This window comes from Trichosurus vulpecula, chromosome 4, assembly GCF_011100635.1.
Source record: "Trichosurus vulpecula isolate mTriVul1 chromosome 4, mTriVul1.pri, whole genome shotgun sequence".
Classification (NCBI taxonomy): domain Eukaryota; kingdom Metazoa; phylum Chordata; class Mammalia; order Diprotodontia; family Phalangeridae; genus Trichosurus; species Trichosurus vulpecula.
Genome location: NC_050576.1, coordinates 3,639,786 through 3,652,526, shown reverse-complemented (window position 1 = coordinate 3,652,526; position 12,741 = coordinate 3,639,786). Strand labels below are relative to the sequence as shown.

The 12,741-nt window shown below is 54.9% G+C and overlaps 1 protein-coding gene across 6 annotated transcripts; it reads right to left on the bottom strand.

The window, feature by feature from the left end:
* Window positions 1-3,375: 3,375 nt before the first annotated feature.
* On the bottom strand, window positions 3,376-12,442 carry CRYZ (crystallin zeta). 6 transcript variants are annotated; one of them, XM_036755397.1, is made up of 10 exons: window positions 12,261-12,442; window positions 11,500-11,626; window positions 10,698-10,811; window positions 10,388-10,540; window positions 9,027-9,190; window positions 8,413-8,464; window positions 5,248-5,397; window positions 4,257-4,358; window positions 4,061-4,156; window positions 3,376-3,714 (listed from the first exon to the last, which is right to left on the bottom strand). In XM_036755397.1, the coding sequence occupies exons 3-10, from the start codon at window positions 10,803-10,805 to the stop codon at window positions 3,550-3,552; spliced, it is 990 nt and encodes a 329-aa protein (XP_036611292.1). In that variant the 5' UTR covers window positions 10,806-10,811; window positions 11,500-11,626; window positions 12,261-12,442; the 3' UTR covers window positions 3,376-3,549. The 6 variants fall into 6 exon arrangements, with proteins under 6 accessions (XP_036611292.1, XP_036611290.1, XP_036611291.1 ...); XM_036755395.1 differs by having other exon boundaries at window positions 10,698-10,888; window positions 12,261-12,415; XM_036755396.1 differs by lacking the exon at window positions 11,500-11,626 and having other exon boundaries at window positions 10,698-10,888; window positions 12,261-12,415.
* Between the last annotated feature and the right edge of the window lie 299 nt (window positions 12,443-12,741).

Genomic DNA, 12,741 nt, shown 5'->3' with positions numbered 1-12,741 from the left:
AAGGCACTGGAGCTCAAAAAAAGCAGATTCTAGGGTTCAGAAGGTCAGGCATCACAATGCTGGAAGTGGTTGTCTGAATGCAAGAATGACACAGTGCTCCTTAAATTAAGGGTTTTTGAGAAATGACCCAGGAATTCAGGGCGGACATGATTCAGGAGAGTGTAAGAGGCTGGCAGGTCCAGGAAGCTGCAGCTGGAAGGACATTTGGGGCAGGGGGTGACCCGGCCCCACCTCCTCACATCATTCCCCCAGAGGCCAGATCTCTCCTCGAGTTGAGACAATGGTCAGATCATGGTCTTGGGCAATGCTCTCCAAGTCAAGTGGAAATGAGCTTCCAATGCATGTGATCTCTGTTGTGCAGGATCTGTATTCACTGTCTTCAGTGTTCCCCAATGACGAATTATCTGATCCCAGACCCCCAGTGAGGCCCCTCAGGCATCGAGGATTGCAAAGGACCTTCCAGAACTGTCAGTCCTCTAGAAACACATCCCCTTTTATTTTTTTCTGGTGATTTTTAAAAATTTTTTTAAATTTTCAACTCAAATAAAAATGAGAAAAGAAAAAAAAGAACATTGCCATGTGCACAACAGAGCATAAGAGAGGATTCAATACAAAACAATCTCTATTTCAGGAAAACCTATCTAATAAATGCTGGACATTATTTTCAAGGCTGCCCAGCTTTTCCTTGCTCCCTTGTAGGTTTTCTTTTGTTCTGTGCTGGGCACTTTTTATTTTATTTTTTTCTCCCTCCCCCCCACCGCCACCCTAAAGAAGGGTATCATTAAACAGGGCTACAGAAAGATAGATACAGACACACAGATCCCTATAAACAGGCACATACACACAAGACTGTACTGTGCTTATTTCTTCCTATCGTCTGCTCCTCTGAAGGTGGATGGCACCTTCCTTCATTGGTCCAAATCTTTCCATGTTCTTCTAAATCTAAGTTTATCATTTCCTATACCACATCAACATTCCAGCCTAGTCACATTCTATCTAAGAGATTGTCTATGAAATTTTTTTTCCCCAGTTTTCTGCACTCCCTCTATTCCTAAGCTACATGGGTTTTATTTATACAAGAAAATCTTAATTTAAAGTAATCAAAATTATCCATTTCATACTTTGACAATACTCTCACTTTATAATATAGTTTAACATCGGATACTGCTGAATCTGCTTCCTTTGCATCTAAATTCCTGACCTTTTATCTTTTCAAATGAACTTTTTTTTTTCTAACTCAGTAAGATAATTTTTTTTCAGTAATTTAATTGGGATATCATTGAATAGATTAGTTAGGTAAAACTGCCATTTTTAAAATTATATTGGCTTTACCTACCCATGAACAATAAATATTCTCCAGTTATCTAGATCTTTATTTGTATAAAATGTTTGTTATGTTTATGTTCATACAGTTCCTACGTCTATCTTAGCAGGTATACTCTCATGTATTTTATACTATCCAATAATTTTAAATGGTCTAAAACAATACTAAATAATATTGCTGAAACATTGTTTGGTTTCTCTATTTTTCTCTTTGATTAAATCTATTTTAGCTTTAACTCTGTCTAAGATCATGATTACTATCCATGCTTTTTTACATAACAAATTCTACTCTGGCCTTCTCTCTCTCTCTCTCTCTCTCTCTCTCTCTCTCTCTCTCTCTCTCTCTCTCGCTCTCTCTCTCGCATTTTTATAGTGTTTCCTCAAAGCAACATATTGTTGAGTTCAAATTTTTAGTCTGCTATCCATTTCCATTTTCTGGGTAAATTCATCCCATTCACATTGTAAGCTACAATTACTTGTGTTCTCCTCCTTCCTGTTTTTCCACACTGTCCTTCTAACCCTATTTACCCTATCCTTCATCACTCCTCTGCTTTACTTCTACCTACTACCTGGTCCTCCTATTCCTTAACCTACCCACCCCTCTGAGTCCCTCCCTTATCCCCTTGCCCCCTTATTTCTTTCTCAATTTAGAAGACCTCGATACCCTTCTAGATTTATGTTGTTCCCTCTTTAACCCATTCCCGAGGGGATTAGGGTTCCAATTCTACCTGCCCTCCCCCCCAACTTCTCTATCAGTCCTTCTTTTTATACCTCATTCGTATGAGATTACTCCTTTTTGTCTCTCCCTACATGTTTTTTTAGAATCTCCCCATTGTATTCGGCTCAGCCCAAGCCCTTCTTTCAAGCTGCCCAAATAATGATACTGACATCATTTCCACATATAAGAAGTAAACCATTTGACCTTACTGAGTCCCTTATGGTTGGTCTTCAATGTTTGCCTTACATTTCTCCTGGATCTTAGCTGTCAAATTTCCCCTCAAGTTCTGCTGTTTTTGTCACAAATGTCTGCAAGTCTTTCAGTTTGTAAAATGGCTGTTTGTTTTCCTTCAGTATCATACTTAACTTTGCTGGGCTGTTATCTCTTTTGCTCCATGACACATAGTATTCCAAGACCTATATTCCTTACACTTATTATAGTTCCATGATGTTTGGTCTTTTTTTTTCTTGTTGCTTGAAGTATTTTGTCCTCAATCTGGGAGCTGCGAAACTTGGCTGGGATATTAGGCTTTCCTTCTGGGATCTCTTTCGGGTGATGATCAGTGGATTTTTCTTCTATTTCTGCTTTTTCTGTTCTAGAATCCAGGGCCATTTTCCTTGATGATTTCTTGCGATGGCGTATCAAACTCTTTTTCTTTAATTGTACTCTTCAGGTAGTCCCACTATTCTTATGTTATTTCTCCTCAACCTGTTCTCCAGATCAGTTGTTTTTTTTTTTTTTTTTCCTGATACTTTGTATTATTCTTTTATTACTTCTTGGTGTCTTAGACTGATTAGCTTCACCTCCCCTTTTATTTCCTACAGATCTCCCTCTTTGGCAAATGTCTTTCCTTTGAACGTGTTAGGCCGTGGATGCAGGACAACAGTCTTAACATGAAGAAGGCCTTTATGGGTACACAAAGTATGTGAGGGTTGACCAGGAGTACCTGGAGGGAACGAGGGACGTGCCCAGAACATTGGAGCTGGAACGAGAATCTTGCTGGACACATTTATAAGCAATCATGTGGAACCCTTTTTTTTTTTTTTAAATAATTATCAACCTCCTCCTCACCCAGTTTGGGCCTTTTTTTTTTTTTGGTAGCCTCCACCCTGGCCTCTCTCCCTTTTGTCCTGGATGCTGGTAGCCCTTCCTCTTTCTGGACACTTTTTTTCCCCTTTGGCCTGGAGCAAAGATCCAGACTAAGCCCCCGGGACTTCTGGAGTTGAGATGTTGTCCACGTAGCCCTGTTCATTTGACATGACTGAGCAGTAATACCTCGAGGTCAAGGTCTGGACTTCCAACCCCCTGGAGAGTAGCAAAAACACACTGGGAGCCTCTGTTAATAATCTACTTTATTGATGAAGGCCTACAATGGCAAAGCATAGGTAGCCTGTAGGGTCCCAGGGGTAGAGAAGGTGCAATGCCACACGCATGCCTGATGCCCACAAGCTCAAAAGGGGAATAAGAGCCTCTCACTGCAGCCACAGTCCTCACTGGACTGGGCAATATCAGGTCATGACCAGAATCATCTTTCCTGAAGCCCCCTGGCTCTTGATGATGTCTTCATGGGCTTGCGCAGCGTTCTCCAGCAGGTAGTGAGGCCCGACCACCGGCTGCAGCCAGCCCGTCTCCATGCCAGCCAGCAGTGCAGCCAAAGACTGCAGGAAGTCATCCTGTGGAAAAATAAAGATTTAGTGCCGTCCTCACAAGCACTTCCTAAAAGCATTACCAGAGGTAAAGGAACACAGGAATCCTGAAGGCATTCAGATGTTTGGGCATGGGGGTGCAGAACTGCTTTCAACATCCTCTGGGTGCCACATGAGAGGACTTGGCCTGGGCCCATGGACACTGAGAACTTGCTCCTCCTCTGCCTGGGCTCTTTCACAACCCAGTGGATTGGGACGCATTTTGGGAAGGGATCCACAGGCTTCTTCTGCAGACCATCTGCCCAGGTCCAGGACAGAAGATGGACTGAGAGCCCCGCTCGGGGATCACATGGACAGGGGTTGGGGCACTTACCTTGGGGCAGGAATACAAGGAGACTCCAATGATGCTAGTTTCCTTCTTCATGGTGTCCCGGGGGTTTATTTCTATGGGGCCCCTGGAGCCAACAATCTGGGGCACAAATTTGGGTTCACATCAAAGGGGGCTCAGCATGAGGCTGGGGGGTGGGGCGAGGATTGAACTGTGTCCTCCAGGGAGCCCAAGTACTCACTATGACCCTGCCTCCGTAGGAAAGAAGGTGCAAATCATGCTGGAGGTTGATGTTTGATAGCATTTCAATGATCACGTTCACTCCGTTCTCCCCAACGTATTCCTACATCACAAGTGCTCTGATTACTAATGCACCCCAACATTACAGTGACCCATATAATGGCGCGATGGTCACTGGGTTGGCCAAGCACCAAGGACAGAGGATGCAGAGACTCACCAAAGTCTGGGGGGGGGGGGGGGCCCGCGGTGTCGGAATCGCCCCCTCCCAAACCCAGGCCTGGCGGAGCCTTACTGCTGACAGCATCTAGTTGGAGCCTCTCAGCCTCATGAGACAGGTGAGAAATCAGGACCCATTTGGCCGATGTGGAAAACAAGGCTCAGTCAGGTCTGAGGGCACGCCCCTAGCTCACATTTCAAGCACCCGGCACCAAAAGAGAAGCCTCCTCCCTTTGGATAGATGAGTCCAGCCTTGTGCTCTGGGCGCGCTGATGGAGGAGGATGGATACACAGGCCAGGCCACGAGGCCCCAGCCTCCGCAGCAGCGGCCCACTCACTGCCCTCCCATGTTACTGGACAAAGCAGCAGAGTCATCGCGCTGCCACCCTCCCATTCCCAGAGAGCTTCCTGAAGTCCCCGGGGGACAAGCAGAGGGTGAGGTGAGGAGAATAAGCATTTGTTTAGGCAGCACAGAATCCGGCCTCCGATGCTGGCTAGCCGTGTGACCCTAGAAATGTCATTTCACCTGCCTGCCTCAGCTTCCTCTCCTATAAAGTGGGGATAATAAGAGCACACGCCTCCCAGGGATGTCACGAGGACCAAGGAGATAACCCTTGGGATATGCTGAGCACAGGGCCTGGCACACAGTAGGAGCCGTATAAATGCCAGCTACCATTATCACCACTATACCCACTATGTGCTACATGCTAGGACACAAAGAGAAGCCAGTCAGCCATTGCCTCAGGAGCACACGTGACACCCTCCCTCTCACCCACCTGGATTTTATCCACATAGCCAGGCTCGCGGTGATCAAAGACCTTGTGGGCTCCGTTCTTCAGAACAATTTTTCTCCCATGCTCCGTGCCGGCCGTGCCCAAAACCTTGAGGCCGTAAGCCCTGGCGATCTGGCAGGCTGCTATGCCAACCTGGGGGAAAAGCCGGGTTGGGTTTCTTTCCTTCGGCTTCCTTACTTCCTATTGATGCCCATCCTCTAGGGGCTTATGGTCGAGAGGCCTCTGCGCAGGAAGCAGGCCAAGGGAAGTGCACAGGAGGCGGACACAAAAGCTGACGGGGGCTGGACCCACCAAGACCCTGCCTCCTGGGGACCCTGCCCTGGGAGCTTCAGGGAGGCACATGCCCACCCTCCCAACACAGGCAGGGTGGTGATGAAGGTCTGGTCCTACACTCCACGGTGAGCTGAAGGGCTGCTCCCTGCCCCGGGCACCCCACGAGCTGGCATGGGGCCAGAAACGGGACAGCGTGTGAGCCCTGGACCACAGATCTAGGGCAAAGATCATCCAAGACGGGAGGTCTGGGATTAGTGATGCACCCAAGGTCACACAGGTCACAGAATCATATCCCTAGCAAGTGGGATGGGGGTGCAGCGCACAGGGCACCAGGCCTAGAGCCAAGGAGACCAGGGTTCAAATCTAGCCTTAGATGCTTACGTCCCTTCGCCTACCCTTGTTTGCCTGAGTTTGTTGAACTGTAAAATGCGACAGTAACAAAACCCATCTCCCAGGACTGTTGGGAAGATCCAAAGAGACGGTGATTATAAAACCCACTCAGCACAGAGCCTGGCATAGTCGGCTTAACACCAGCGTTAGTCATCATCACCACTATTCATCGAGGTCACAGATGTAAAGCCCAAAGGGGCCTCAAAGGCTGTCCGGCCCAAACCATTCACCTTCAGCCGAGCAAACGAGGTCCAGGTAGGATCAGTGATTCGTCCAAGGTCCCAGCGTCACAGGCCTAGGACTGCAAGGGCTTGAGGAAGCCGTCTGACCCAAACGACTCTCACACCCGAGGAGACTGAGGTCTGGGAAATGCAGGCCTTCTGCAAGGTGGCACAGCTTGAACACAGGACCTCTGCCTCCAGACACTACAAGGAGTCTTATGCATAGCCTCTACTTTCTCTCTTTAGAAGGAGTTCCGGGGCAGGGGTGGGGGGCAGGTCTCTCTTGTTCCAGTGAGCCCAATGGGGTCACCTGGTCACCCCAGCCTGGGCCACCTCACCTGTCCCCCCCTTGCTGGGCAGCCACATCGAGTGGAGTGCCCTCGTCCAATGATGCAAGCACAGGCTTCCCTAGGCAGCCTAGGTTCCAATGTCGGCCCCGTCCAGATAGCCCTTGAGAAGCTGGAAGTCAGTGGAGGCAGCGAGCCGCTGCAGCAGCCAGACAACCGAGTCAGGTACGCCGAGCCAGGTGCCGCTCCAGTGCCAGCGATGTGGCTTCCCGCACCAGGCCCTCCCCAGCCTAACCTCGCTGCCATTGTCATCCAAGGGATTTAGCTGACAACCAGCTCAGAAACAGTGGCTGGCGTCTGCTTTTAACACTGCTGTTCAGGGGCCAGGCCTTCCACAAGGGTGCTGGGGATAACAGGGATTTGTGCTAAGCTCTTTCCTCCCATTCCTACTCAGATTTGTGTTTCATTCAGAAAACACCAATGTGAGCTCTCTCACAGCCCAGGACAGTTTAACTGGGGCTATTGGATGTGTTTTGGCCATTCCAAGGTGTATTTAATTCACCTTCAAACAGCCAACTAAGGGAGTCAGAGACGGGGTACTCTTGATATGGCTTATCCATCAAATAAACCAATTAAACCTTCTCAACCACACAGAGCCTGCCACCAGGGCCTCCCACAGGGGAAATTGCCACCCCTTTTCTTGAGGCACCAAGTTCAGAAGGAGCACAGGCTCTGAAAGCCAATGGTCTCCGAGCAGCCTGGGGCAATAGAATAGGGATGCCTGGCTAAGCCACTTCGGATCCCTTCGGCAGCACCGAAGGCATCTGACAGCAGACTGGGCACTGTGGACACTGCCTGGTCACCCTGGGGGAAGGCATGGACATGGGGGGTTTGACACGATTCCTGGTCGATCGTTATCAGCCTGGTGCTGGGAAGGCAGCTGCCCGAGTCGAGTGAGCTGGTACCAGGAGCAAGGACCCTGGCGGCATTCTGTCAGAAGATGCTAAATCTTGTCTCCCCAATTCTGGGAGGTGGAGGGCTCCTTCTACTAGCTGGTGCCAGTGGGGCTCCTGGGGCTCTTTTTCAAGGAGCCCTTCTCTGAATCCATGCACACTAAGCCAGTTTGCCAGCCGTCTACACAAGTGGCCAAGCATGGGGAGCCCACACTATCAGGAGCCTCATGATGGCTCGGCAGGCAAGCCATAGGTAGGCCAGGAAGTGAACATGCCAGAAGGCGCTGGAACTATCCAGGGCAAAGGCTGAAGGGCCCTCAGTGTCTTCTTGCCCTACCTTAGAGGCCCAGCTGTCAGGCTTGTTCAGATAGCCCAACCTCTGACTGCACTGGAGCAGGAGGCGGTCCCGCCCCGAGCAAAGCCCCGCCCTTGATCAGTGAGGCAATCTGCAAAGATCCTGTGAGCATACTCTTAGAGCTCCCCAGGCACCTAAAGAGTCAGCACCTTGGCCAAGGTCACATAGTGAGGCCAGGCCAAGCCAGAGGCAAGGTGGGAGCCAGGCGCAGCCAGGCCTCATCTACCACTTAACCCCCCACTGACACCTCAGCCAGTGAGGTTTAAAAAATCAAGTTAATCTTTTTATGTCATCAATCTGTTCTTCCCACTGCCTCTCTCCATGGAAAAGAAGAAATGCCCACGGAGCCAAAGTGTAGCCCAAGACCCACCTCCCTACATTGGCCACAGCTACAGAGTCTATGGAGCATCCAACTGTCCTCTAGGCAAGGAGGGCCACCACCCCAAGAAGCTGAGGAGGCAGGACAGGGGCACGACAAGGCCTCGGTAATCAAAGGAAAGCACCAGGCCCAGGAAGAATCTGTGCCCGCACTCGACCTGGGCATGGGGGCTTCCCATTCAACCACCCACCTCTCCTGGTCCACTGGCAAAGGCGAGGTGGGGTCCTTCTAGCATGAACTGGCACCAGCTCCCAGAAAGTCACCGAGTCACCCTCCGGAGAATACTTACTCCTCCACTGGCCCCGTGAATGAGGACGCTCTCTCCAGGCTTGGCCCGAGCACTGGAACAGGGAGCACAGCCTTGATGACCTTCTGCTGGGCCCCAGCCCAGCCCATCCCTCTTCCCCAGACATGGAGCCCAACGGCCATTAGGGGGCTCGTTGGGGAGGCCAGGCCACTGTGCCCGGACAGCCCGGAGCAGGGTGGACTGAGAGCCCCCATCGCCTGACGTCCAGTCCTATGGTTCTAAGAGAGGCCACAGCCCCGCAGCCAGCAGGGATCTGAGGCAGGACCTGAACCAGAGTCTGCCTGGCTCTCAATTGCCTAGGCTCCACAGGCAGGCATCTCAATTGTGGCTGCAGCAAAAAGGATGGGGACCCTGCTCAACAAGTCAGAGGCGGTGAGCGCTCTGGGCACAGGAGACACCGGCCTGGCCCTCTGGGGAGCAGAGGCCACAGGGTCGTGGCCAAAGGATGCCTATCCAGACTGGGCAAAAATGTCGCCTGTGGCCTCCCCAGACCTGGGTTCAAATCCCAGCCTTTCTCAGAAGTCCCTGGGGTGGGGATTGTGAAGAGCACTTCACAAATGTTTAAAAGGAGAGCTGCCAAGCCCCACCCCCCTCACCTGTGGATCAGGGCACGGAAGGCTGTGAAATAGGGGATCCCAATGGCGGCACCCTGACCGAAGTCCATATTCTCTGGCAGTGGGAAAACAGTGTGGTCCTGGGCGGTGGTGTACTCAGCATACCCACCTGTGACTGTTTTGGTGGTGAAAACTCTGTCTCCTTTCTGTTGGAAAAGATAAAAGGGAGAGAAGGCATGAGGGATTTGGGACAGGCTGCATCCTTCACAGCTGGGGGCATGGTGGTAGATACGGGGATAAGGGGTGGGGAATGAGGGCATCCTGGGTGGGTGGGCAGGGGTGGCAGATGAGGGCATCGGAGGGCAGATGAGGGCATCCCAGGCACAGGGGTGAGAGGTGTGATCCAGGAGAAGACGGCCGTGGTTTTGCTCATCCGTTTATTTTTCAAAGGTGGAGGATGCAAAGTCCAAACCTGTAGCCAAGGCCAGGCTGGGCCTCTCAGCCCCAGGAAGCATGGTGAGGTCCAGTGACCCTCCCAGGGTATCCCAGAGGCAGTCCTTAAACCCAGCTCTTTACCCACCATGCCCAAGAGTGCCCTGGGCAAAAACTGCCTTCCTAAGGCTCCAACTACTGCCTTGCTCAAAGAATGCCCAGTGGCCGAATGGAAGGCAGACCCTTCCAGACAAACTGGGTCCACCCAAGCGTCAGAATGGAGGCACTGTCCCCCCTCCCCCCACGCCCTCCAGAACCATCTCATTGTCAAGGCCTCCCCAGGACTACACTGCAGAGAGGGCACTAGCCTGTGCCTGCAGAGGGAATGTCCCCCCTGGGAGTTCCCTAAAGCAATGACCAACCCCAGGTGCCATGCTGGGTTAGAGGGTGCCCGGTACCCAGGACCTGCTGCTAGAGGAGGGACACCTAACACGGAGACTAGTAGCTCCTGCCTCTGAGAAGAGGAAGGTCCAGCAGACAGAGCAGGGTCTGCCGAAGCCCCTGCCCCTGCTCAGCAGAGGACAGCTGGCATTTCCCACGGGAGTTCAGGGACCTTCAGTCTGTCCATGAGCTGTGAGAGCCTCGGAACCCAGCCCCGGAGCCCCGGAGTCCCAGCCCCACCCGGCTGCCCTAACCCTGGGCCCACAGCCCCCTCCTGCTTCTGTCCGTCCTGGTCCCTCAGGTGGCCATTCCGGCGCTGCCCCTCGGCACCCGAGCTCCCCCAATGAGGGCAGGCTGGAAAGCCCGGGAGGGCGACAGTGGCCAGCACGGGGTTTGGCCGGGGCCTTCGGAGGGAGTGGTTCTGAAGACTGGACAGCACCCAGGACCGGGAGGCACCAGGACGCCCGGGCAGGACCAGGAGCGTTGGAAGGGGGTGAAGGTGCCTGGGGAACAGGCGGCCCTCACGCTACCTTGAAGCTGCCCACGCTCTTGCCCACGGCTTCCACGACCCCTGCCACGTCCGAGCCCGGCGTGTAGGGCAGGGTCGGGGTTCGGCTGTAGGTCCCGGAGCGAATGTACGTCTCCACCGGGTTGACCCCGCATGCGTGGACTTTGATCAGGACCTGCGGGCACAGCGTTCGTGGGATGCAGGACCGGACACGGCGCGTCCTATGTACGGCACCGGCCTGACCCTCCCTGACCCTCCCGTGTCCTACGCCCGGGGGCGAGGGGTCCTGCTCCCCGGTGACCCCGAGGCTCCCGGCTCTCAGCCCTGCCCACCTCATTTGCCCCCGGCTCGGGCACAGGGACTTCCTGCAGCTTGAGCACTTCGGGGCTGCCGAACTCGAAGACGCGGATGGCTCTCATCAGCTTCTGCCGGGCGGCCATGGCGGTCTGGGGGGCAGATCCTCGGTCAGACGCTGTGTCCTGTGCCCCTTGGGGGGGGGGGCTGTCACTCACAGAGGTCTCAGCTACGAGGGCAGAGCCTTAGGGTGAGGCCCGGGCAGGAAGAGCGCCTGGGCGGGGGAAGCCCTGGCACAGACGGCCTGCTTTAGGCTGTCCTAGACTAGGGGGCAGAGGAGATGTGCAAACACAAAGCACCACTGAATACAGCGGCCCCAAGCACCCTGCCCTCCCAACCCAGAGCACCGTCCAGCCAGGGGAGGGCTGTGGCCGGAGACCCCCCCCCATCCTCCCTCGCTGACCCTGGGAATGACCCTCCCCGTGGTCAGCAGCCTGGTCCTCGGGGGGGTCCCCGCGCTGCTCTCACGGGGCCATCCCAACAACTTGGGATGAAAGAGCTCATAGGAGCCCCGCTTGACAGATGGGGAAACTGAGGCACAGAGCACACCAGGCTAGGAAGTATAAGGCTGGCTGGTCAGAGGACCCGGAGGCTGCCCCTCCCCTCAGCTCCAGTCTCCAGGAGGAGCCGGAAACATGGGGCTGCCAGCGGCAAATGAGGCAAACAGGACGGTCTGCAGGGATCCTCCCGCCACAGCCACAGCCCAGGAGGGAGCCACTGCCCCCGGAGAGTGACCCCCGGCTGAGCGTGGGGCCGACGTGGCTCCGAGCGGTCACTCACCACCTGTCCAGCCAGAGGAGACAGCCTGGACGGCAGCAGGGTCCAGCCTAGGAACCTGACTCCCCAGGGTAGAGACCGCCCCAAGGCAAAGGGCGAGGTGGCCCTGGAGCTTCCCCTGTCCAAGGTCCTACGAGAGGGAGGGGTGGGGCGGAGGCGGGGCAGGGAGCACACAGTCAGGTGCCTCCCCAGGAGCCTCAGAACCAAACCCAAGGGCAGGCGAGGGGGGCCCCCTGGGGAGATGGGCGTGGATCTGGGACTGAGCACCCTGCTCCCCGTAACGGGGTCTGGTCTATAACCTTCTATAACCAAAGTAACGTCCTAGAGCCGGCCGCCCCCAGCGCTGTGCCTAGCACCACCTACAGATGAGACCACTGCTCCTCCTGCTTCGCGGCCCCACCCCACCTGGCGTGCCCCTGCTGCCACTGACCCCCCCGGGGGTCTCCAGCCGAGCACCCCTACCCTGGCAGAACCCGTGGCCGAAGCCAGTGCGCGCTGCCCGCCCTCTCGGAGCCCTGGTCTGGCCCCTGCGGACAGGGCACGTGCCTGGTACACCACAGGCCGCTAATGCATGCCGATGGCTGGACTTGTAGGGGGAGGGGCCGGGCTGACCCGCCCCCAGCCACGTGCTCCCCAGCTCCGGAGCAGACAAGGGGGGAGGGGAGAAAGGCCAAGAGGAGAAGGAAAGTCCCTGACCTGGGGGGGAGGAGGAGGGGGCGGGGGAACGTGTGCCCGGCCTGGCCTCTGGAAGCCCCGCTCCTTACCCAGTCCTGTGCCAGGCCCCGGCTGGGAGCCGCAGAAGCGCGCGCGAGAGAGCCCAGAGACGCCCGAGGCCGCTGGCCGCTCACCTTCCCAGGGTTGCACCCCTCAGCTCCCAGGGGTCAGGAAATCCACGGCGGAACTGCCTGGAGAGGAAGGGATGTGGAGGACGAGAGGACCTGGGGGCGGAGCCCGCGCCACGCCCCCTGTTAGGCCCCGCCTCACTCCTCTTTCCTCCATTCCGCTCTAAGGCCCTGCCAGTCCCGCCCCTCGGCGGTCCTAGGCCCCGCCCCGCCAGCCCCTCCAGCCCCAGGCTCGCTCCCCGAGGCCCCGCCCCTCCAGCCCCACGTTCAGCTCCGCCCGTAATCCCCGCCACCCCCCCTCCCGCGGTCAGGAGGGCCTTTTGTCCTAGAGCGGCCGCCGTAGGGTCCAACATGGTGGCCCCCAGGGGTCGACGGGAGGCCGCCTTGCCATCGCGTCGGCGTC